Source organism: Osmerus eperlanus, chromosome 20 (genome assembly GCF_963692335.1).
Source record: "Osmerus eperlanus chromosome 20, fOsmEpe2.1, whole genome shotgun sequence".
NCBI lineage: Eukaryota > Metazoa > Chordata > Actinopteri > Osmeriformes > Osmeridae > Osmerus > Osmerus eperlanus.
In genome coordinates, this window is record NC_085037.1 from 636696 (window position 1) to 658768 (window position 22073).

Sequence of the window (22073 nt, forward strand, 5' to 3'; positions counted from 1 at the left end):
GTCCAATTTAGTCTTCCAGATAATACCTACCACCTCTAGGCCTCTTCAGGCCTCTGTTTTCAAAACAAAATCTAGGCGGAAATAGAAATTTTCACTTTCCTTGTGTTCAAGCTTCTATTACTCAACACTAGAAGGACTGACAGGGGTCCTGACAACAGGGGACATAACTTCAGAGTGTCAGCTTTCAAAAGAGATCATTTACATGCATGTACTCCAAATGGTTCAAGAACAGCTTCCAATTTACTTTGGGTATGCTGTTTAGGCGTTTTCAGGCAAATTTAACAGGAACATGAAAAGGTTAAGGCCAACAAAAGGGTATCTAAGATAGTGGGATCACCTGTGGAGGTGAGGAGAAAAATAAAAGAAAGCATGAGAGAAATGGAGGGCTATAGAGTGCATACTCAGAACCTATCATGAAAGTGACACAGCCATTCAGTTTGGAGCAATGACTTTGGAGTCGCGTTCAAGGCCAAACAGTTCCTCGCCTGCCAAATTTCCTTTGCTCAAACAAATGGTTTTACAAATATGTCCCCTTCTCCCACTGTTGGAGTGGGAAAGGGTATGAGAGCGTATATGTGTTGGTGTGAGGGAGTAGAGGTGAATACACACACAAAGGTGAACGCACACACAGACTCTCTCTCTCTCTCTCGCTCCCTCTCTCTCTCCTCTCTCTCTCTCTCTCTCTCTCTCTCTCTCTCTCTCATCTCTCTCTCTCTCTCTTCTCTCTCTCTCTCTCTCTCTGTCTCTGTCACACACAAAAACACGCACAAACACACACCATAAACACAATACCAACACCCTCTCCTAGACACCCTTGGGTATGTGGGAGGATGTGAGGCCAGAGCAGGAAACAGACAGAGGTACTTTAGGCTGTCTCCTGCTCTGCATCGAGACCAGATGAAGATGGAGGGTCCGCGTTCTCTCTCTTTAGAGACGTAATGGCGTTATATTCCTGCCTCGTCCGCGGCATTGAGCAGAGGAGACGTGAGGTCGTCCGCCGGGCTGGGGTGGAACCCACTGCAGAGCGGGGGAACATGACACAGCTTTTTTTTTTGTTCCCCCCCTCTCCCCAAGACTAAATAGAACCGTCAAAAACATAATTGGAAGGACATTTTTTATTGTTTTCATTTATTTATTTCGCAGTGTTTTGCAAGGTTTTAGGTTTCTGAGTCCACATCATTGTTTGACAGTGGCATATTGTGTCTGTTTATAGAGATGGCCTTGTCTGAGTCATGACCATCTATTCCATTAGGATATATAACTTGTCTGATGCATGGTTTTATAGTCACCGCTTCCGAGCATTTAAAGGGAAGCACATAATAACAAATATGATCCATTCTTTATTTTGGTATTTCTGTTCTTTTCCCCTCTTGTTCTCTGCATCCCTCTCTTATTGGCTAGATGGAAGGGGATGTGTTTTCGGGATGAAACTCCGTTTTTATCCTGTAATCTGACCCAGTTTCCTCCCCTCTGTCCCATTCTCTCCCCACCCTGGCCATTTCCATTAGGCTGTGTATTTACCATAGGGCAGAATGCAATTTGCATTTATATAAGCTTTTTCATTAGGCTCTCCTCTTCCTCTGAAAACATTACGAATTTGGCGGAAGTCTGTAGCAGTCAATTTGAATAGGGTGGCCTGACAGCACTTGCTTTCTGTTATTTATTTACTTATTTATCTATTTGAGTTTTACCCCCATCATTTATTTTCATCTCACCATTATTAATTGACTTTGTTCACAATCATACTGTCCCGGAAGAACAGCCTTATGTAATTACTGAAATGTCTTTGCCTTATCTCTTGTTTTCATGCAGATAAGGGATGAACTCGTAATTTTTTCCCTCTTTTTTCTAGCTATTTCTTTAACTTTTTTCTTTCCCTCTTTCCCAGAGTATTGAAATGATCCTGCAATGATTCAACTCGACCCTCCATTGAAATTCTAATGCATAAATCCTATCCATACACTCCTTTATGTCATATGTGATGGATATTTTCACCTTGTGGTGGGTAGTCTTTCCCCTGATGCAATTTAAGTCATTGTAAGTCACAGTGAATGATCTTCAATGGGATTTTCACCCCATTATGACACTACCCTGTTGAAGATTTCAACCCGAGAGGATGGAGAGAGGTGATATGATATAGAGCAGGAAGTTATTTCCATGTGGACTCTGTCTTACCCAATCAAATGGGAGGGTGAGTGAAAGAGGATACCAGTTTGCGTAGGCAAGGGTTGGATTTATTGGACTTAATTGAAGTACAGTGGACGGTTTATATGAATATCAACATGTAGGTGTTACAATAACATAATCTGTTGCGATGACATTCAGAACAGTCGGTTAAAGCTCCGTCTAGTCTTATTGACATCCCACTGAGAAGAACCGAGGTTGGGAAGAGGTCAGAGATGGAGAAGAGGATGGAGAAAAAGGATGGAGGGAAGGATAGAGTGGTAGTGTGTGTTGGCGTGACAGATGGGGCTGACAATGACCCCCGAAGGACACACCTCGCCCCGGTTGGTTAGTGCGTCTTCCGTCGCTCACCCTTCCCCCTGACGTTCCTGCCCTTCCCTCGTCCAGGTGATCAAGTTGACGTTCGAGGACTTTGACCTGGAGCGCGGCTACGACACATTGACGGTGGGGGACGGCGCGGTGGTCGGGGATCAGAAGACCGTCTTTCACGTGTGAGTGATCCTGGAGCTGGAGCTTTCCACTGTTACAGAACTCACCAGTCTGTCTTGACATCTCTCTCTCTCTCTTCCTCTTTCCCCCCTCTCTTTCTCCCTCCCTCTCTCCCTCTCTTTGTCTCTGTCCTCTCTCTCTCTCTTTCTCTCTTCCTCTCCCACCATTTCTCCATTTTCCCGAGGTCATCCTTTCCCCTCTTCTTCATCCACCTTTACTCTCTCTTCCTCCTTCTATTTCTTTCCATTTCATCAGCTCTGGAGGCATTCTCTCTCTATCTCTCTCTCTCTCTCTCTCTCTCTCTCTCTCTCTCTCTCTCTCTCTCTCTGGCTCTCTCTCCTCTTTCTCCCCTCACCTATCTCTCCCCCCACCTTCCTTTACACACACCTTTCTTCTCTCTCTCTCCTCGCCTCTCCGTCTTTATCCTTTTCTCTTCCAAGCTCTCTTCACCCTCCCCCCTCTGTCTCACCCTTCCCCTTAGTGTTAGCAGATAAGAGCGTCACTGCTGCATATTGATGTGTCCTAATGGAGTTTGCTCCACCAGATGCTCCATAAGGTTTCACAGGATGTTGTTATTAATTGCGCCAAAATTTACGGGGCCCAATAAAGTTTTATTGATCGATTTTTACGCGGCTGTGCTGTCCTCGCCTGGTTGGGGAAAGGGGGATGAAAAGGAAGAGATGGGGTGGAGGAAGGGGGGGAGAGAAGAGAGAGAGAGAGAGAGAGAGAGAGAGAGAGAGAGAGAGAGAGAGAGAGAGAGAGAGAGAGAGAGAGAGAGAGAGAGAGAGAGAGAGAGAGAGAGAGATTAAGAAAGAGAGGGAGGTGGAGAGGGGTATGGAGTTGTTTTTGTAGCTTGTATGAGTGGAGGAAGAGTCCCTAGATATTGTCTCTCTAACATACTCACTCACACACACACACACACACACTCACACACACACACACACACACACACACACACACACACACACACACACAATCACACCCACACTTTCAGGTTGTAAATGACTTAATCTGTTCAATTAGAGGGCTACCTTGGTCCATATGGCCAGTTGTGAACAACCCCCTAGTGACCTGGGACTGAAATAGACTGGGGGAGCTTCTGTCACTGAGGTCATCACACACAGACACACACACACAGTAATGCAGAACCTTCAATATGTCAGTGTAATGCATCACATTTTCATATACACACACAGACACAATCATAATAACCTATAACCCATGGTACGTGTCATTACTTACTATTACATTACACTATTACTTTTCCATTTATTTTTTCCACCTTACCGTAATGTCCTTTACCAACAAACGCACCCACATTCACACCCACACACACACACACACGCACACACGCACACACGCACACACACACACACACACACACACACACACACACACACACACACACACACACACACACACACACACACACACACACACACACACACACACACACTAGTGTTACCCAGAGTTCACATTTGGGGTCTGGCCTCTCTTTGCACACAAAGAATGCTGAACACAGTATCATTCTTATACAGGAAAAAAGGTTACATTCTTAACTTTTCTGACAACATTAATCAGTGTTACTCTGCTCTGCACAGACTCTCCGGTACCTCGACTCCAGACCTGGTTGTCAGTACCAGCCATCAGATGTGGCTCAACTTCAAGACTGACGACACCAGCGGCTCTTTGGGATTCAAGGTGTCCTACGAAGGTGAGGCCACCTTACCTTCACACAACCTGGCAACCTCAGCGTAACTCAGTATGGCAACCTCACTCATCTTGACTTGTTTTGATAGTTGACATTTGAGATGTCTCTCCACTCCTCTCTTCTCCTCTGCTCTGTTCTGCTCTACTCTCCTCACATATTTGCCATCATGCTGACCTGGCTGTAAATGGGGTCAGATCTTCTGTGTCAGCCATTTTATGGAAAGTAATTGGAGCAAGTACCGAGGGGTCATGGAATTGCTTTGCTTCCAAAAAAACACACTTCTCTCCCTCTCTCTTTCTCTCTTTTTCTTTCTATATTCTTCCTTCTCTCCTCACATGGTCCTCGTATTCTTTAGGTTTCAGACATCAAGGTATTTTATCCTCACAACAACTCTAAGCCTGCAGACTGTAGGGCATTATTTTTGTGTGTGTGTGGGGTATGGGGTGTGTGTGTGTGTGTGTTTAAGATTGCCAGTATAAAGTTGTCTCCCAGTTCCCCTGGTATATGCTTAGTTTTCATCTACCAAAATATGGGAGAAAGTAGAGCAGCATTCAGACCAAAATGTCATAACAATGAGTTTGTTTGATGAAGTGGGGAAAAACGCTTTGAACCACTTCACCTTCGAGACTGTGGCGCCTAAATTTGATTTAGATTCCAATGTTATTTTCAGTGTGATTATCAAGAGCAATTATACTAATGTGAGCTAAAAACAAATACAAAATAACAGCACACGCACCACACACTCATGTGTCTCAACGACTGCACACATACAAAGGTGTACACACACACAGCTAATCCAACACACACACCACCTCCTCCTCCCCCCCCCACACACACATACACCTCCATCCCCACACACTCACACCATATTAACACTCATACCTGAAATATAATACTAAATATATTTCACTGCAGTGGCCTCATTCTTTCTACTGAAATAACAGTCACACACACACACACACATACACACACACACACACACTCACACACACACTCACACACACACACACACTGCTCATTGACTGTGACCACTGGTTAGAGCTCAGGTCTAACCTCAGGGTTCTGGGTGTGTGTTGCTGTGATTCACAAATGCTGTTTCTACCTTCACAGTCTGGGTATTAAACGTACACACATACACAGGCGACAAATGCACCATCACTCCTGCTCTTTAATTCATGAGAATCCACTCTGGGCTTTGCTCATTCACTCTTACAGTAGATACACACAAACACAGACACACACACACACACACTTTCTCTCTCTCCTTCTCCCACTAGCCAGACACATCAAAGGATTATTTTCTTGTTCATCCCTCTATTTTCCCAGATGTTCTAATTGCAGAGGCCCCCCTAGGGAGAGCAGAGCGCCAAGGGGGCTTCTGGCTCAGTCAGGGAGCAGGGATTCTCTGTGTGTGTGTGTGTGTGTGTGTGTGTGTGTGTGTGTGTGTGTGTGTGAGAGAGAGAGAGAGAGAGAGAGAGAGAGCAGTCTCATGGTACTCCCCCCTTCTAACCATCCCAACGCAGCTTGAAAACAATCCATTTTGTTCACCAGTGTGTCTGGGCAATACAACCACCACCCCTCCCCTCACCACTCCCACCAAACACACACCCCATCCAACCCCCCCCAGCACAGGCCCACATTCTCTTTCTCTACTGATTAACGTCCCAATTGCAACGCCTCTGGACAATAAGGAACAAGAAGACAGAGGGAGGAGTACATCCTCTCTCCATGACCTAGCTGTGTGAGAGAAGGAGGATGACAGAGAGAGAGAGAGAGAGAGAGAGAGAGAGAGAGAGAGAGAGAGAGAGAGAGTGGGGTGTGTGGTTGTGTTGTGTATAAATATGTGTGAGGGGGGGAAAGTGCTCATGTCAGCTTACAGTGTGGTAGAGAACATTTTTTACCCATGGAGAGGAGAATGCAGCTGCAGAAATATATATATATAGAGAGGGGGGGAGATAGAGAGAAAGAGAAAGAGAGACAAAGACAGAGAGAGAGAGACAGAGAGACACAATATCGCACGATTTATGTTTGTCTGTCTTTTCAGTCTCATTCACTAAGGAGTAAGAGGTGATAATTACACCTGACAAGACATTGTAGTTTTTTATGCAGAACACACCTTCTAATGTGTGTGTGTGTGTGTCTGTCTGTGGTCTGTATGAAAGAAAAAGGAAGAGTGAGTTATGAGTTCTAACTAGTATGACTCACCCTTGTCTTGGGGCTGCAAATAAACTGAAGCTGTTTCAAGTCTCCTCTATCTCCCCCAACCCCTCAATTCCTCCTTTACCTGTTTCACCTCTCTCTTTCTCCATTTACACCCCTTCACCTCGGTTCCCTCCATCACCGTTCTTTGTCTCCACTGTCTTCCCCAAAACAAAGTAGGTCTCTTGAGTCACCCACTGCTTTGTATAGACCCCCACTTTTACTTCCCCTAAATACTTAATGAGACATCACTTTACGTAACACACACACACACGCACGCACAATCGAAAGGTACGTCTCATCGCACATCTCATGCACACTCGCATTTTGTGGACTCAAACACTCACACACACACACACGTTATCAAGCTATTTGTCATTTGACACCTATTGGTTCTACCTAGCCAAATCAACTCCACATTGATCAACTGTGCTTGTCTCCCACCAATCAGAAATCGACCAGGGCAGCTGTGGAGATCCTGGAATCCCGGCCTACGGCAAGCGTGAAGGGACAGGTTTCCGTCATGGAGACAGACTGCACTTCGAGTGTTTGCCGGCCTTTGAGTTGGTGGGCAAAAAAAACATCACCTGCCAGAAGAACAACCAGTGGTCAGCCAAGAAGCCCAGCTGTGTCTGTGAGTGACCTGTCACACACTCACACACACACACACACTCACACACACACTCACAGACCCACAACATATTCAGCTTTTCTAGATGTGTCAAAAATACCATTGAAACCCCAGACCCAAATTAAATCCAGAAGTGCCAAGAGAGCAGTGGCTCTCTTGGCACTTGTGGATATGACATTGGGGCATGTAGTTTTCTGACATGTCAATTTGTAGTCCTGAAGATGACTGCTCTAATGGGAGGCCTACCACTGACGGCCATGCATCCAAGCACAGCACACGTTCCTTATTCCCGAGCTGCACTGAAAATCTCAGTTTTTAATTTGAGGAAAGTTGTCTTCCTGTCAGGGTCAGTGGATCTTGACGTTGTGAAGAACCAGTTCTCTGGAGAACATTGGTGTCATCCCAGATGTACGAGGTCTTGAGTGAAGCTCAGTTCCTCAGTTCGTGTTCTGGACAGACTTTTACGGTGTCATAGTTTTAATGCGCCACTCTGCTGACTGTCATGTGATGTGGCTGTGCAGCTTACCGGAGTCTCAACATTTACTCATCAATAATGCAGTAGTGTGATCTGCACTCGCTCTCTCTCTCTCTCTCTCTCTCTCTCTCTCTCTCTCTCTCTCTCTCTCTCTCTCTCTCTCTCTCTCTCTCTCTCTCTCTCTCTCTCTCTCTCTCTCTCTCTCTCTCTCTCTCCCTCTCTTTCTTCCTCCCTCTCTCTCTCTCTCTCTCTCTCTCTCTCTCTCTCTCTCTCCCTCTCTCCCTCTCACTTTCTCTCCCTCTCTCCCTCTCACTTTCTCTCTCTCTACACTATCTCTCTTATCTCTCTCATTCGCTTTCCCCTCTGTCTCTGTCTGTCTGTCTGTCTCTTTCTCTTTCTCTGTCTATGCTCTCTCTCTCTCTCTCTCTCTCTCTCTCTCTCTCTCTCTCTCTCTCTCTGCTCTCTCTCTCTCTCTCTCTCTCTCTCTCTCTCTCTCTCTCTCTCTCTCTCTCTCTCTCACACACACACACACAGTCTACCTGTTTTCTCTCTCTATCCGTTCTGTCTGTTTCTCTCTCCCTGTTTGTCTTCCCCTGCTTTAATTAGTTAATAAGCCCCCACTGTTGTTTGCAAATCCATAGCCTCTGCTCTGCAAAGCACTGGGATAATCTGACCACACACCCAGCTTTCTGCACAATCGCACACAGAGCTATCTGTCTCACACACACACACATACACACACACACACACCTACACACACACACACACACAAGAGGTCCGTGCAGGTACTAAGTGTAATAAGCAGTAAAAATACACCATTTAAATGAGGCAGGGCAGAATAAACGTCAAAATAAACAGCTGCGTGTGGATTGGGGAAGCTGGACCAGCAGAGAAGACCAGCAGGAATGGGACCCCAGCGATTCCACACACAGTGGTGGTCTCTCCTTTATCCACCATGCCGTATACCGCCAGCTGTGCTCTCCTTTTCTCCCCCCTTCATCAGCCATGCAAGTTGTAGTAGTTGGCCTGTGGAACCATTTGACATTTCCCATTTCGCTAATATACAGTGGTCATAATGTGTGTCGATTGTTCCGTGAAAGTTTGACCTCCTCTCCTCATGCCCCTGTCATCCTCTCCTCCTCCTCTCTTCCTCTCCCCTGCTCCCTCTTCTCCTGCCTCTCTCCTCTACTGTCCCCTCCAGTCTCCTGCTTCTTCAACTTCACCACTCCGTCGGGGGTGTTGCTGTCCCCTAACTACCCCCAGGAGTATGGGAACAACATGCACTGTGTGTGGCTCATCATCACCAAGCCAGAGAGCCGCATCAACCTGGCCTTCAACGACCTCAGCATGGAGAAGCAGTTTGACTTCCTCTCCATCAAGGATGGGGGCAAGGTGTGTGTGTTGGGGGAGGGAGGGGGGGGTGATCGTGTTTAGGCCCCACAACTTTCAGGTTTTAAGGGGGTAAAGAGGGGGTTAGGGTAAGAATTCATGTTAGGGTTAGAATTACATTAAGGGTTAGGGTTAAGGGTTGGGGATACCTCCATTTTGGGAGTGAATTGTTAGTCCTCACTAGAACAGTGATGTGTGTTGTGCGTCTATCTCTGTGTGTGTGTGTGTGTTTGTGCTGCGCGTGTGTTCAGGGTGTGTATGCGTGGGGCTAGGTTGATTTTGAGTGTCTTTCCATTCTGCCTTCATGCATTTCTATTTGCATCTGCCGCATCAATGAGTTCTCTATGAGCGCATCTATAGGTCACAGACATGTCGTTGTGTGTCCACATCTCCACTAACCCTACCTGCTTGACCCATCTTGCCCCAGGCGGAGTCTCCAATCCTGGGTACGTTCTCAGGTGACGTCCTGCCCCCTTCCATCACCACCAGCGCCCACGTAGCCCGTCTAGAGTTCCAGACAGACCACACCTACACCGATAGGGGCTTCAACATCACCTTCACCAGTGAGTAGACTTCACTGATGTTCTGCTTGTTTTTAGTGTGTGTGTGTGTGTGCCTGTGTCAGTGTGTGTTTGTGTGTGTGTGTAAAAGACCGTACCCTTCCCACAGTGTAAACTGCTCTGGTTGTTTAGCGTGTGTGTGTGTCTGCGTGTGCAAAATATCTTACCCTTTTCACAGTGTAGACTGCCCTAGTTATTTTGATGGTGTGTTTGGGTTGTGTGTGTGTGTGTGTGTGTGAGAGAGTCTCAAGGAACTAAACCTTCCCACAGTGTCTTTCTGGGTACTGGAAAGCGTTTTGACGTTGAGATGCTAATTTGCAAGTGTCTCCTGAGCCCAGCCCCAGGTGCTGAGGCGTACGCCACAATACTGCGAACACACGGTCGCTAATGCATTCATTAGAAACTCCAATTAATAAATAAATAAGTGGAGGAGGGCGACGCGGAGAATGGATGTCAAGAGCAGCTAATTGAATTTGACGGCTAGTTCTAGAGAACAGTTTTCCTCTCAACAGACTTGTCTTTGGGTGGAGTTTTTTTTTTGGGGGGGGGGGAGGGGTGCAGGGGGTGGCAGAGATGGGGGGGTAGCATGGAGAGGTGGGCGGACTCATTCCATCAGTCATGTTAATTAAGAACGCCAAACTGTATTGAGGTAGGCATAGTTGGCACTTTAATAAATAGGAAGATAGTGATTGATGAGACGCACTCTGTTCTGGTAGGATGCATATGATTGGTGTGTGTGTGTGTGTGTGTGGTAATCCATGAGTGTGTCACCCCTGTGTTTTGTGTGTGAGGGGGAGGATGCTGTTCGATGTGGCGGCTATTAAACTGCCCTGTGAGTTTTAGCAGTGTTTAGCATAGTGAATGTAATATCAATGGGAGATTAGCTCTGGCATTTCAGCGGCTTCACCTTGTAAAAGGAGAATGCTGCTGTGGTTTCTTTTCCCTCCGCTCTCAACGAAACCCTCTTTCCACACACACACTCACACACAAACACACACACACACACACAAACCCTCTAACTTACCGGACTTTTCCTCCGCCCGCCAGCGTTCCGCCACAACGAGTGTCCCGATCCGGGGGTGCCGGTGAACGGGAAGAGGTTTGGGGAGAGCCTGCAGCTGGGCAGCTCGATCTCCTTCCTGTGTGAGGAGGGCTTTGTGAAGACCCACGGCTCCCAGACCGTCTCCTGCATCCTGAAGGACGGGAACGTGGTCTGGGACAACGCCATGCCTCGCTGCGAAGGTAAGGGAGTGCCTGGGTTGGTGTGTAAGTGTGTGTGCTTAGGTGTGTGTGTGTGCTTGCGCGTGTAAAGGTGTGTGTGTGTGTGTGTGCATGTGTGTTTCTGCGCTGGTATGTGTGTAAATGTGTATTTATAAATGTGCTTGTGTGTCTCTCAGTGCTGAATGTCTACTGTCTCACATGACCCGAGCTCAGGCTCACATCAGCACATGCTCTAGAGCTGGCTAGCACGGTGGCTAATCACACTCCACCAGAATATCGTTCACTAGAACCCTGCCCCAGAACATTCTCCAGAGAGCTAGCTAGCTCGGTGGCTACCGGCTAATATCACACTCACACACACAATATAGACGTCTATAAACTCACCACATGACTAAAGCCCTTATCTTTTCTTCCACTCATGCTATACAAAGCTGGGTGTTATTAGAACATGTGTCGTCTCTCCGCCCTGCTAGCGAGCATAGCGTTCTCCAGAGACCATCCATCATGAGACGGCGTTTCTGCCGTAATGAGTTCCATAGATGTCCTTCAGTGCACTGAGTCAACTGATTAAATCATCCACTTCAAAGAGGAAATACCACCAATGGTGGCTCTTTCTCTCTCTCTCTGTCTTTCTCTTTCTCTCCTATCTATCACTCTCTTATCTATCACCCTCTTTCTCACTTTCTTTTTCTCTCTTTCTCTCCGTCGTCTCCCTGTCTCTATACGTGCTCTGGTTGAGGATAAGTGGATAAGTAGATGTAAAGCAATGCAAAGTGTTTGCAGCAAAGACGAACGGTGTGTGCGAGTGTGTGGTCGCCTGTGTGTTACAATCAAAGTGGTGTAGTGTGAATGTTTGATACTGGTCAAAGGGAACGACGTTAAAGCAAGTACACCCCCTCTCCATCTCCCCCAACCTTCCTCCTCCCTCCCTCCATTTCCTCTCCTCCTCCCTACCTCCATCTAATCTTCTCTCCATATCCCCCCCTCCCTCCCTCCCTCCCTCCCTCCCCTTCCGCCTGCCTTCCTCCCCCCTGCCGCCCCTCCTCCCTCCCTCCAGCCCCCTGTGGCGGGGAGCTGAAAGCCCCGAGTGGGATCATCCTGTCTCCTGGCTGGCCAGAGCTCTACAAGGAGGCCCTCAACTGTGAGTGGATCATCGAGGCACCGCCGGGGTACCCTATCAAGATCATCTTCGACAAGTGAGTCACCTCCTCTAAAGCTGTCTTCCTGTGGACCTGCCGTGTGTGTGTGTGTCTTCATATGGGGGACATATGGCCCTCCCCCCCTATGTCTTTAGTTCCCTTTACCTCCCTCCCTCCTTCTCTCCCCCCCCTCCCTCCCCTGGTGCTAATGCAGTAGATCTGATCTACATAAAAACACACCCCGAGCCGGAAACATCATGTTTTATTTATCAGCTGTGTTGATAATTATTTTATCAATTCATTTCGTACTCTCTCTGAGGGGACTGCATATATCAATTCACACACACACACACACACACTCATGCACACACACTCGCGTACACCTACCTACGCACACATACACACGCGCGCAAGCGCACGCTCGCACACACCTACCTGCATGCGCACACACACACACGCTCACTCACCCTACAGCAATCCTCCCTCCTCATCAGCCCTGCATTAGGATAGAGTCAAGAGGAATGAGAGAGCAAGTAATTTGTTCCAACGTTGAACAAGCTGGATCAGTAGCCACAGGAGTGTGTTCCAGGATTAGTCCAGACCACTTCTGCTCTCCTGCATCTCCCATCCTGATGGCCGCAGCGCCACAAAAGTACATCCGACACAAATGTTTGTTTCTCTTTGATTTGGATGCAGCATTAATAAAATATGGTGTCGCGCTCCATTTCGCTAGCAGCGTCATGAATACACAACCATGATCACTTTGGGCATGGTGAGGATGAGAGGATGAACTGGAGTATAGTAGGGTACAGTACAGATGTACAGAATTTTGATAGGTTGACGGACCCCCTTACACACACAATCTGACATGCACACACACACACACACCACACACATGCACACATACACACACACACACAGATGCAGACACACAAATGTACACATAAATGCCATCATTTGAACAGCACTATGCACAAATACATGTTTAGCGTGGCTATGCATATATGCATGCTGAACATATCATGAACATGCATCATGTCATACAATATGACTCTTTAAATCTGGCACACACACACACACACACACACACACACAGACAGACACACATAGTAAATGTTCATGTCCCCGGAGTTAGCCTGAGGCCATCTTGTATGCACAGGCAGACACACCGTACGATCTGTGTGAATAGTCAGTGACCAGGGCAGCTACAGTAGCTTGCATGTTCATCATGGTCTCTGTGCTGCACTTTCAAGACAAACTTCTATTTTTTTATCCTAAGTCTCCCTCTTCCTCCTCCTCCTCTTCCTTCTCCTCCTCATCCTTCCTTTTCTCATCTTCCCACTGAAGGTCAACACTTTAACATAGCTCTTTAGTTCTGGTATCTACCAGGAGACAGAGATTATGAATACATTCTTGGTAACCCAACGGGTGTTGTTCTCTCAGGTTCCGTACGGAGGTGAACTACGACATCCTGGAGGTGCGAGACGGACGCTTCCCTTCCTCTTCTCTGATTGGTAGCTACCAGGGTACCCAGGTGCCCCAGTTTCTCATCAGCACCTCCAACTTCCTGTTCCTGCTGTTCTCCACCGACAAGAGCCACTCAGACATCGGCTTCCGTATACGCTATGAGAGTAAGTAAAACACAAATGCAAGCACGCACACACAGACCGTTCCAACACAAAGACATGTAAGTACACTCACAGTCACAGTCGTAGACAAACACGCACGCAAACATAAACAAACGCATACACAAACAGTTTTACACACACACACACACTCACACACACACACACCTACACACACAGACATACCTATTGAGATGATTCATGAATACTGTATAGCCTCCTATTATTAGGAGCCCAGGCCCGGCTAAGATATCACACACAGCAGGCCCATGTATTCAGCTCTATCTGTCAGGGGGCTGATATTAATGGCCTGCTATTAAAATGATCACAGTGGGCCTCATTTCATCAGCACTCCTACAGTATCATTAGAAAAGTAATTGGGGCTTGATTATACAGCGAGATAACCCCATACCACCTCTAGACGTACACACACACACACATTAGTAGGCACACAAACACACACAGCCTTCCACTTGCATGAGTGCGTGCTCACCGGAGAAAGCATGCACACACACGCATAAACATTTTTTTTCACCGTCCTTCACACCTAAGCCCACGCGTTGAAAAGAATGTGTGTGAGTCATCGTAGGTGTGGAGGTGAGTGAGTGTTTGACAGTCAGATCTGCTCCTCTATGCGCCTGTGTGAATGACTCTGCACTCAGCCTCACTCACACTCTCACACTCAGCCTTGCATTATTCACTACGTCCACCCAGCCAGGCAGAAGATGGGGAAGCTATATATGTGTGTGTGTGTGTGTGTGTGTGTGGCTTCATTTAACTATCTTTGTAGGGGCCAGAAATCCCCACATGAATGGTAAACTAAGGGGAAAATCCTTGGGGGGGGCATTCTCTTGGTCCCCACAATTTCAATTGCTATTTTGGGGGGATTTTAAGGGTTTTAAGGTAAGGTTAGAATTAAATGAAGGGTTGGGGTTAGGAACTAGCAATAGTTTTATGGTTAGGAGCTTGGTTTAGGTTTAAGGCTCAGATTTTGAATGAAATTGAGAGTTAAAGTCCCTGTAAAGTGTATTTCCATTTTTTTTGGTCTAGACACTTAAAGAATTATTCCTGGGTAGCCAGTCAATGTCCTGTGCAAGTGGGCGTGGTTTCAGCGACCTCAGCAGACACGCCCCCAGTGTTTGTGATCAGAGAAAACTGATTTTTTTTACTTACTTTCTTTAACTTATTTTACTTGATCTTGTTTTTTTTATCATAAAAATGTGGCTGACTTTAAGGTTAGGGGTTGGGGATACCAGGATTTTGAGTCCTCGACAAGTCCCGACAAGTACATCTGTACACGTGTGTGTGGGTATGTGTGTGTTTATGTGTAAGAGAGAAAGACATCTAGAAATGACTTTCCCCATAGCCGCTTGTGTTTGAGAACTCCTGTACAGCTCCAAACATTTCAGTTTTTTCTATAGCTTTTAGCATGTCAGATCGTTTAAGTGCTACTTTAGAGACTAGGTACTAATGCCCTAGCTGATCTTAAACAGAATCACAGCCGCTAAGTGTTTGTGTGCGCTGGAATTTTGTGTGTGTGTGGGCATCTGCATGGGTGACTGTATGCGTGTGTGTGCGTGAACCATTGTGCGCACATGTGTATAGATAACTCACCTCCCCACCCCCTCTCAGCCCTCCAATTGCAGTCAGATCACTGTGTCGACCCTGGTATTCCCGTCAATGGCCAACGTCATGGAAATGACTTCTACGTGGGCGCCTTGGTTACATTCAGCTGCGATGCGGGGTACACCCTCAGCGACACTGAACCCTTGGAGTGTGAACCCAATTTCCAGTGGAGTCGGCCCCTCCCCAGTTGTGATGGTACGTTCCACAGCCACTCTCAAAATGGCTGACGTTTACACCAGCGCTAAAGTGCTAAAAAAAAAAGTGAGAGCTAAAAAAGCTTCAAAGTGAAAATATACAGTTTGGATTTGAAGTTCTTCTTCATTCTGAGTCATCCATGGGACCTCTTAAGTTTCTTATTTTTAGTGACTGTAGTTTTTAGTCTCTAGTTGTTTATACTTTTATATACTTTTATATCTGAGACACGGACTGACTCAGTGTCTTGAAAGTTTTTGTCCTATTCCACTAGACTTTTCTACATATTACGGTAACATTTATATTGTCTTGTCTGTAATTAAATTGATAATATCCCCTATGTTGATGTTGGTCTCAGGCCCCTCCAGTCAAATGCATTTGACAGCGTTAAATAAGCTCTGAGGGAATTTAGTCATTATTTGTGTTTCATTTATTGTCATCTATCTATCTTTATTTTCTCCCTCTCTTTGTCTTCCCTCCTTCCATTCTCCATCTCTCTGTCTTTTTCTCTCTCTTTGTCTATCCATCTCTGCTTCTCTATCTCTCCCTGTCCCCCCTCTCGCTCCCGGTCTTCAGCGTTGTGTGGAGGTTACATCCAGGGCAACACAGGCACCATTCTGTCTCCTGGCTTCCCAGACTTCTACCCTCATAACCTCAACTGCACCTGGCTGATCGAATCTTCTCACGGTAAAGGTTAGTGACTGTCAAGCATTCACAAATACACACTTACGTACACACACACACACCTACGTACATGCCCACGCAGACACATGCAGACTCTCACGTACATAGACACAGAGGAGACAGAAAGCTAGTTCTATTTGCCGTCTGACGCTGTGGCTGTGAGGAAAGCCTAGGGCAAGACAGCCAAGGAACCATTCTACTGTCACCGCACCATTAGCACACCACGCTCTGTGTCAGCCCATGACATGACTTCATTAGGCCCTCTGTATGTGTGTGTGTGTGTCTGTGTGTCTGTGTGAGTGAGCGACACGACAATGCAGTTCTCATCACCCGTAAACAACCATGTTAGACACCAAAATAATCTGAACTACAACCACCATTAAAACTACATTTCCCTGCACTTCCTGCCCACCTAGGTGTCCAATTCACCTTCCACACCTTCCACCTGGAGAGCCCCCATGACCACCTGCTGGTGACGGAGAACGGCAGCTTCTCCGAGCCGCTGTGGCATCTGACGGGCTCCACGCTGCCCTCACCGCTCAGCGCAGGCCTGTTTGGGAACTACACCGCCCAGATCCGCTTCCTGTCCGATTTCTCTGTCTCGTACGAGGGGTTCAACATCACTTTCTCAGGTGAGGGGGAAGGGAAATTTCACCCATGTGCAGGAGAGGAGGGTTAGGTTTGTGTTCTGAAAGTGACTGAGGGGGAGGGGTTTGGGTTGGGCAATAGGTAGGGTTTGGGTTGTACGCGTTTGGAAACTGGTAGGATTTGGGTTCTAAGTGTTGGGGAACTGGTAGAATTTGGGTTCTAAGTGTTGGGGAACTGGTAGGATTTGGGATCTAAGTGTTGGGGAACTGGTAGGATTTGGGTTTTAAGTGTTGGGGAACTGGTATAATTTGGGTTCTAAGTGTTGGGGAACTGGTATAATTTGGGTTCTAAGTGTTGGGGAACTGGTAGGATTTTCGGTTCTAAGTGTTGGGGAACTGGTAGGATTTGGGTTCTAAGTGTTGGGGAACTGGTAGGATTTGGGTTCTAGGTGTTGGGGAACTGGTACAATTTGGATTCTAGTTGAGCAGCTGATATTGGACCGTACACACATTCACACACATAACCTCAGTGCTGTAAGAACCTTATGCAAACTGTCCATATCATACACTCCTGGGATTGGGTTCAGGTGGGTTCAATTAGGACTGGCACCATTTACAAAGTTCAAAAATGAAATTGGTCTAAAAGGATCAGATAGCGGGTTAGGGTTATGTTTTCTAATGGCTGTTCTTAAAGCTCCACTAAGGGTTATCTTGGCACCTCAATGCAGAATACCCAGTGTGATGTGCCTTGCCCATTAACTGTGAGGATCCTATTTAAATGGATTACTAATTGGGGTTGAGAAACATGTTAACCACTTGTAAGATACGAGTGTAAGTGTAAGATACCCCCCCCCCCCAAGTGGCCCCCTCATACATGAGTGTGTCTTTAAATAATCATGTCATTACAGGCTCCTGAGAAGATGAGAATGTGTTGAATTTCGGCATTAGTCTTTCACACCCCTGATGGTGCTTGTTCTAACTCCCCTTCTCTCTCCAGCCACCTCTGCCTCCCCTCATGTACTTGTGTGAAAATTAATTCCATTCAAATAAGCTTCAAAAAGATAAGAAATGAAAGACGTTAACCACCTAATCGGAATGGCAACCCTGAATTAGTGTGACCCACCTGTATGGTGGTAGTCCATTATGCGTGGAGAGGGATACACCCATTTTCTGAAGCCGTTTAAAAAATCTTTCTTGCAATGGAAATGCATGATGGGGATATTACCAGCTACTTTGGCCCAAAAAGTTAACTAACTGTTTGTTTCTCACGTTCTCATCCTCTCACCTTCTCCTCCATCCTCCTCTATCATTCTCCTCTTCTCCTCACTCCTCTCTCATCATCCTACCTTCTCACCTCTTCTCTCTTCTCCTCTTTCCTCCTGCTCCTCTCTCATCTTCTCCTCTCCTCTGTCCTCCTCTTCTCCAATCTCCTTCTCTCTTCTTCTACTCTCTCATCCTCCTCTCTTTCTCTCTCTTCCTCTCCTCCCAGAGTATGACCTGGAGCCATGTGAGGACCCAGGTGTTCCTCCCTACAGCATCCGTAAGGGGCTGATCTTCGGGGTGGGCGATGTCCTCATGTTCTCCTGTTTCCCGGGGTACCGTCTGGAAGGGCCGGCCAGGGTGGTGTGTCTGGGGGGCAGGAGGAGGGTGTGGAGCTCCCCTCTGCCAAGGTGTGTTGGTAGGTGCTCACACTCTTTTTTAATTTGGCTTTGGTCACCACCCACCCTCCCTCCCCCCCTCCCTCAGTCCTGCTCCTCCAGCCACTCTATTCCTCCTCCTCTTCCACCCCTCCCTCCACCCCTCCCTCCTCCAACTCCTCCATCTCTCCTCTTCAACCTCCAATCCGCCCCCACCCAACCCATCCTCCCACTCACCCACCCGTTCAGTCTTGCTCTTGAGATGTGAATGTTTGCCCTTCATCTTTAGAACACAACCAGAAAGTGTTCCAAATAAACACACAGCACCAATTGAACCTCAGGGAAAGTAAAAATATATTCAGTCTTAAATTGCTGCTGTTTGATTGACTGGAACATCTTGAGGGGCAGATTTCATCCAATTAGAGAGCAGTGTAATGGTTTGCAGGGTCTAAACTTAGAATATAATTTGTAAACTTTCAGATTTTGACATTTTAGCTGAGGACAACAATTACGTTTTTAGTTTTCATCTTCTCCAGTAATTTCTGTGCTCTTGGTTCCCTTCATGTTTGGTTTGTTTAGACTTCTTGAGGAAATTGGGTCAAAACGTTACTTAATAAACATGAATATAAATGGACTCGGTTGCATCATTTGCAGTGGTTCTTTGTGAAAAGATTCTGGAGTTTTTTATTGAGCCCAGTTTGAGTCAGGCTGCAGTCATCTCATTGATCCATGCCTCAATCTCTCCTCTCCATCTCTCCTCTCTTCCTCGCTCCCTCTCTGCATGTTTCTATAAGCATGTACATGACTGTGGGCAATGTAGGTATGTAGCACATGACATGCCCTCTGCTTTCTCCTCTTTCTTTTTCCATTTGTTTTCGGCATATACCTACTCTATATATCACTATTCCCCTCTATCCCTTTCTCTGGATCTGCTATCTTTTTCTCCTTCTCTCTGTTCTCTCTCTCTTTCTCTGTCCCTCTCTCTCTATATATATATCCCTCTCTCTCTCTCTCTCTCTCTCTCTCTCTCTCTCTCTCTCTCTCTCTCTCTCTCTCTCTCTCTCTCTCTCTCTCTCTCTCTCTCTCTCTCTCTATCTCTCCCTCTCTCCTCTCCATCCCTCCATCCCTCTCTTCTCTAGCTGAGTGCGGCTCCTCTGTAACTGGCATGCAAGGGGTGCTCCTCTCGCCCAACTACCCCGGTTACTACGGCAACAACCACGAGTGCATCTACGCCATCCAGACACAGCCGGGCAAGGGTATCCAGCTACGCGCACGAGACTTCAGACTGGAGGATGACGACATGCTCAAAGTGAGGGGGCTGAGATGTGTGTGGGAGGGGCGGGGAAATCAGTGTGTGTGCCATGACATAATGTTACTATATGACCACGACTGTACTGTAGTAACTTCCTAGATAAAGCACTACTCAGACAGGACAGTAATAACTCTGTTTACCTGGATGATAATGCCAAGGAACTCCCGTATCTTCTGTACCTGCAAGACAGTACAGTGGTCCTCAAGTCTGCCTGTAGGATGTTCTGCAGTAGCCCCCCACACCTAACTGTCTCCCCCCCCCCCCGGTGCGTGTAGGTGTTTGATGGCAGCAGTAACAAGGCCCGCCTCCTGGGTGTGTTCACTGGGACAGAGCTGCAGGAGACCACCCTGAACTCCACCTCCAGCTCCATGTGGCTGGAGTTCATCAGCAACGACGACAACACCAGCAAGGGCTTTGAGCTTCACTTCACAAGTGAGTCACACGCCTGGGGCGTGCGAGCATGTAACACGCACGCACGCACAGGTGCACAAACACGGGGACACACATACACACGCATACGGACACCCGCACGCACGCATACACACACGCACACACACGCAAACAACTGGAGATCTAGCGCAGGTGTACGGACACATGTACGCGCACAAACACAGGCCCACACACACACACACACATGCAAATGTACACACCTGAACACAGATAAACAAAGAGACTTACCACAGGCCCAAGTAATGATTGCATCATGCAGTACAGCACACTGTCAGATGTATTGCACTGAAACATCAAACTGTTATACATGCACCCAAGCATATCCACGCACACAGACACACACACACACATTCAAACACACACAAACACACACACATAAATCAGACAGTACAGTGACAGGAGGCATGAATACATTATTCCAGAAGGCAGGTTAGCAGGATAGTACACACACACAGCATATGAACACACAGTTTCACTTTGTGTGACGGATTTCACTAATGCATGATTGTATTATATGATGTACTGATTTCATTCTCATGCAATACACCTTTTTACACACAGTTTTTCTGTGTATTCTACCCATTAACATTCTTCTTTCCTTCCGTTTCCTTTCCACCTCTTCTCCCTTCCTTCTTCTCTCCGTCCCACAAACCTTTTCTATTATTCACGCCTCTTCACTCCTCTGGACCTGTTTTTTCTTTTCTTTACCTGTTTCCTTCCATCTTTTCTAACTCCCCCTGCCTCTCTCCCCCTCTCCCTGCCTCTCCCTCCCCCCTCTCCCCCCTCTCCCCCCTCTCCCCCCTCCCTGCAGGTTTCGAGCTGGTGAAGTGTGAAGACCCGGGTGTGCCCCAGTTTGGGTACAAGCGTGAAGACAAGGGCCACTTTGCGGGAAGCACGGTGTCTTTCAGCTGTGAGCCGGGGTACACCTTGAGAGGACCCCAGGTGCTCACCTGTCTGAGGGGGGAGAGGAGGGCCTGGGACAGCCCCCTGCCTCTCTGTGTCGGTACGTCTCTCTCTTCTTTCTCTCTCCTCTCTCTGTCTATTTCCCCTGTCCCTCCACTCTCTCTATCTCCACCCACCTCTCTCTCTCTCTCTCTCTCTCTGTCTGTACTCTATCTCCTCTCTGTCTCCACTCTCCTCTCTTGGTCTACTCTCCCCCTCTCTTTCTCCTCTTTCTCTCCATAAATTCATGGCTCTTGAGCTCCAAACTCACATTAGACGACAGTGTGTGTGTGTGTGTGTGTGTGTGTGTGTGTGTGAACCCTTATTCAGATTCAGAATTTCAGACAAAGCTCTTTAGTCCCAATGGCTAAAGTTAGATCTCACCTCTCCTTCTCATATCAATAATGTAGGAGGCACTTAGACAGGCTTTTAATCCCCCTAACTCTCCCTCTCTCCCTTCTCCTTTCCTCTTGCAGGAGGACACTAATGCGATCACCTACACACACATACACACACATATATGTACACAGACACGCACATACCTACACACTATACACAGGTATGTGCATAGACACTCAAACTTGCAAGTCATTTGAAACAGGGTGGAACCAGAGAGAGAAAATTGTGTATGAGGGTCATTTGGTAATTGTGTGTGTGTTTTTGTGGTGTGTGTGTGTGTGTGTGTGTGTGTGTGTATATGTGAGCGAGTGACCAAGCTTATTTGTGGCATTACCAGTTCAGGGTATGGAAGGAGTCACTGCCTATTGAGCCATGAAACTAGAACTGTCACATACTGCCCTGACAACACACCCACACACACACACACACACACACAGACCCACACACACCCACACACACACACACACACACACACACACACCGTCTGTGATTTGTGTGATACAACATCACAGTCTCCCCAGGCCTCAGAGCAGATATGCAGGTGTCCCTACCTCCACGATCTATAGCCCCTCTCCCCGGTATCACCAGACCCAAAGTTAACTTGATATATTCATACTCTGA

General features: G+C 47.1%; 1 protein-coding gene across 1 annotated transcript in view; it reads left to right on the top strand.

The window, feature by feature from the left end:
• csmd2 (CUB and Sushi multiple domains 2) overlaps positions 1 to 22073 on the top strand; it is a 202392-nt gene that overhangs the window by 126084 nt on the left and 54235 nt on the right. Inside the window, exons 11-25 of the mRNA XM_062446030.1 lie at positions 2572 to 2675; positions 4275 to 4387; positions 7035 to 7217; positions 8891 to 9081; positions 9506 to 9641; positions 10686 to 10880; positions 11917 to 12055; positions 13442 to 13629; positions 15256 to 15444; positions 16018 to 16134; positions 16542 to 16757; positions 18202 to 18390; positions 19489 to 19658; positions 19937 to 20093; positions 20923 to 21114. Coding sequence (XP_062302014.1) covers positions 2572 to 2675; positions 4275 to 4387; positions 7035 to 7217; positions 8891 to 9081; positions 9506 to 9641; positions 10686 to 10880; positions 11917 to 12055; positions 13442 to 13629; positions 15256 to 15444; positions 16018 to 16134; positions 16542 to 16757; positions 18202 to 18390; positions 19489 to 19658; positions 19937 to 20093; positions 20923 to 21114 — 2479 coding nt within the window. The remainder of the gene's footprint in view (positions 1 to 2571; positions 2676 to 4274; positions 4388 to 7034; positions 7218 to 8890; positions 9082 to 9505; positions 9642 to 10685; positions 10881 to 11916; positions 12056 to 13441; positions 13630 to 15255; positions 15445 to 16017; positions 16135 to 16541; positions 16758 to 18201; positions 18391 to 19488; positions 19659 to 19936; positions 20094 to 20922; positions 21115 to 22073) is intronic.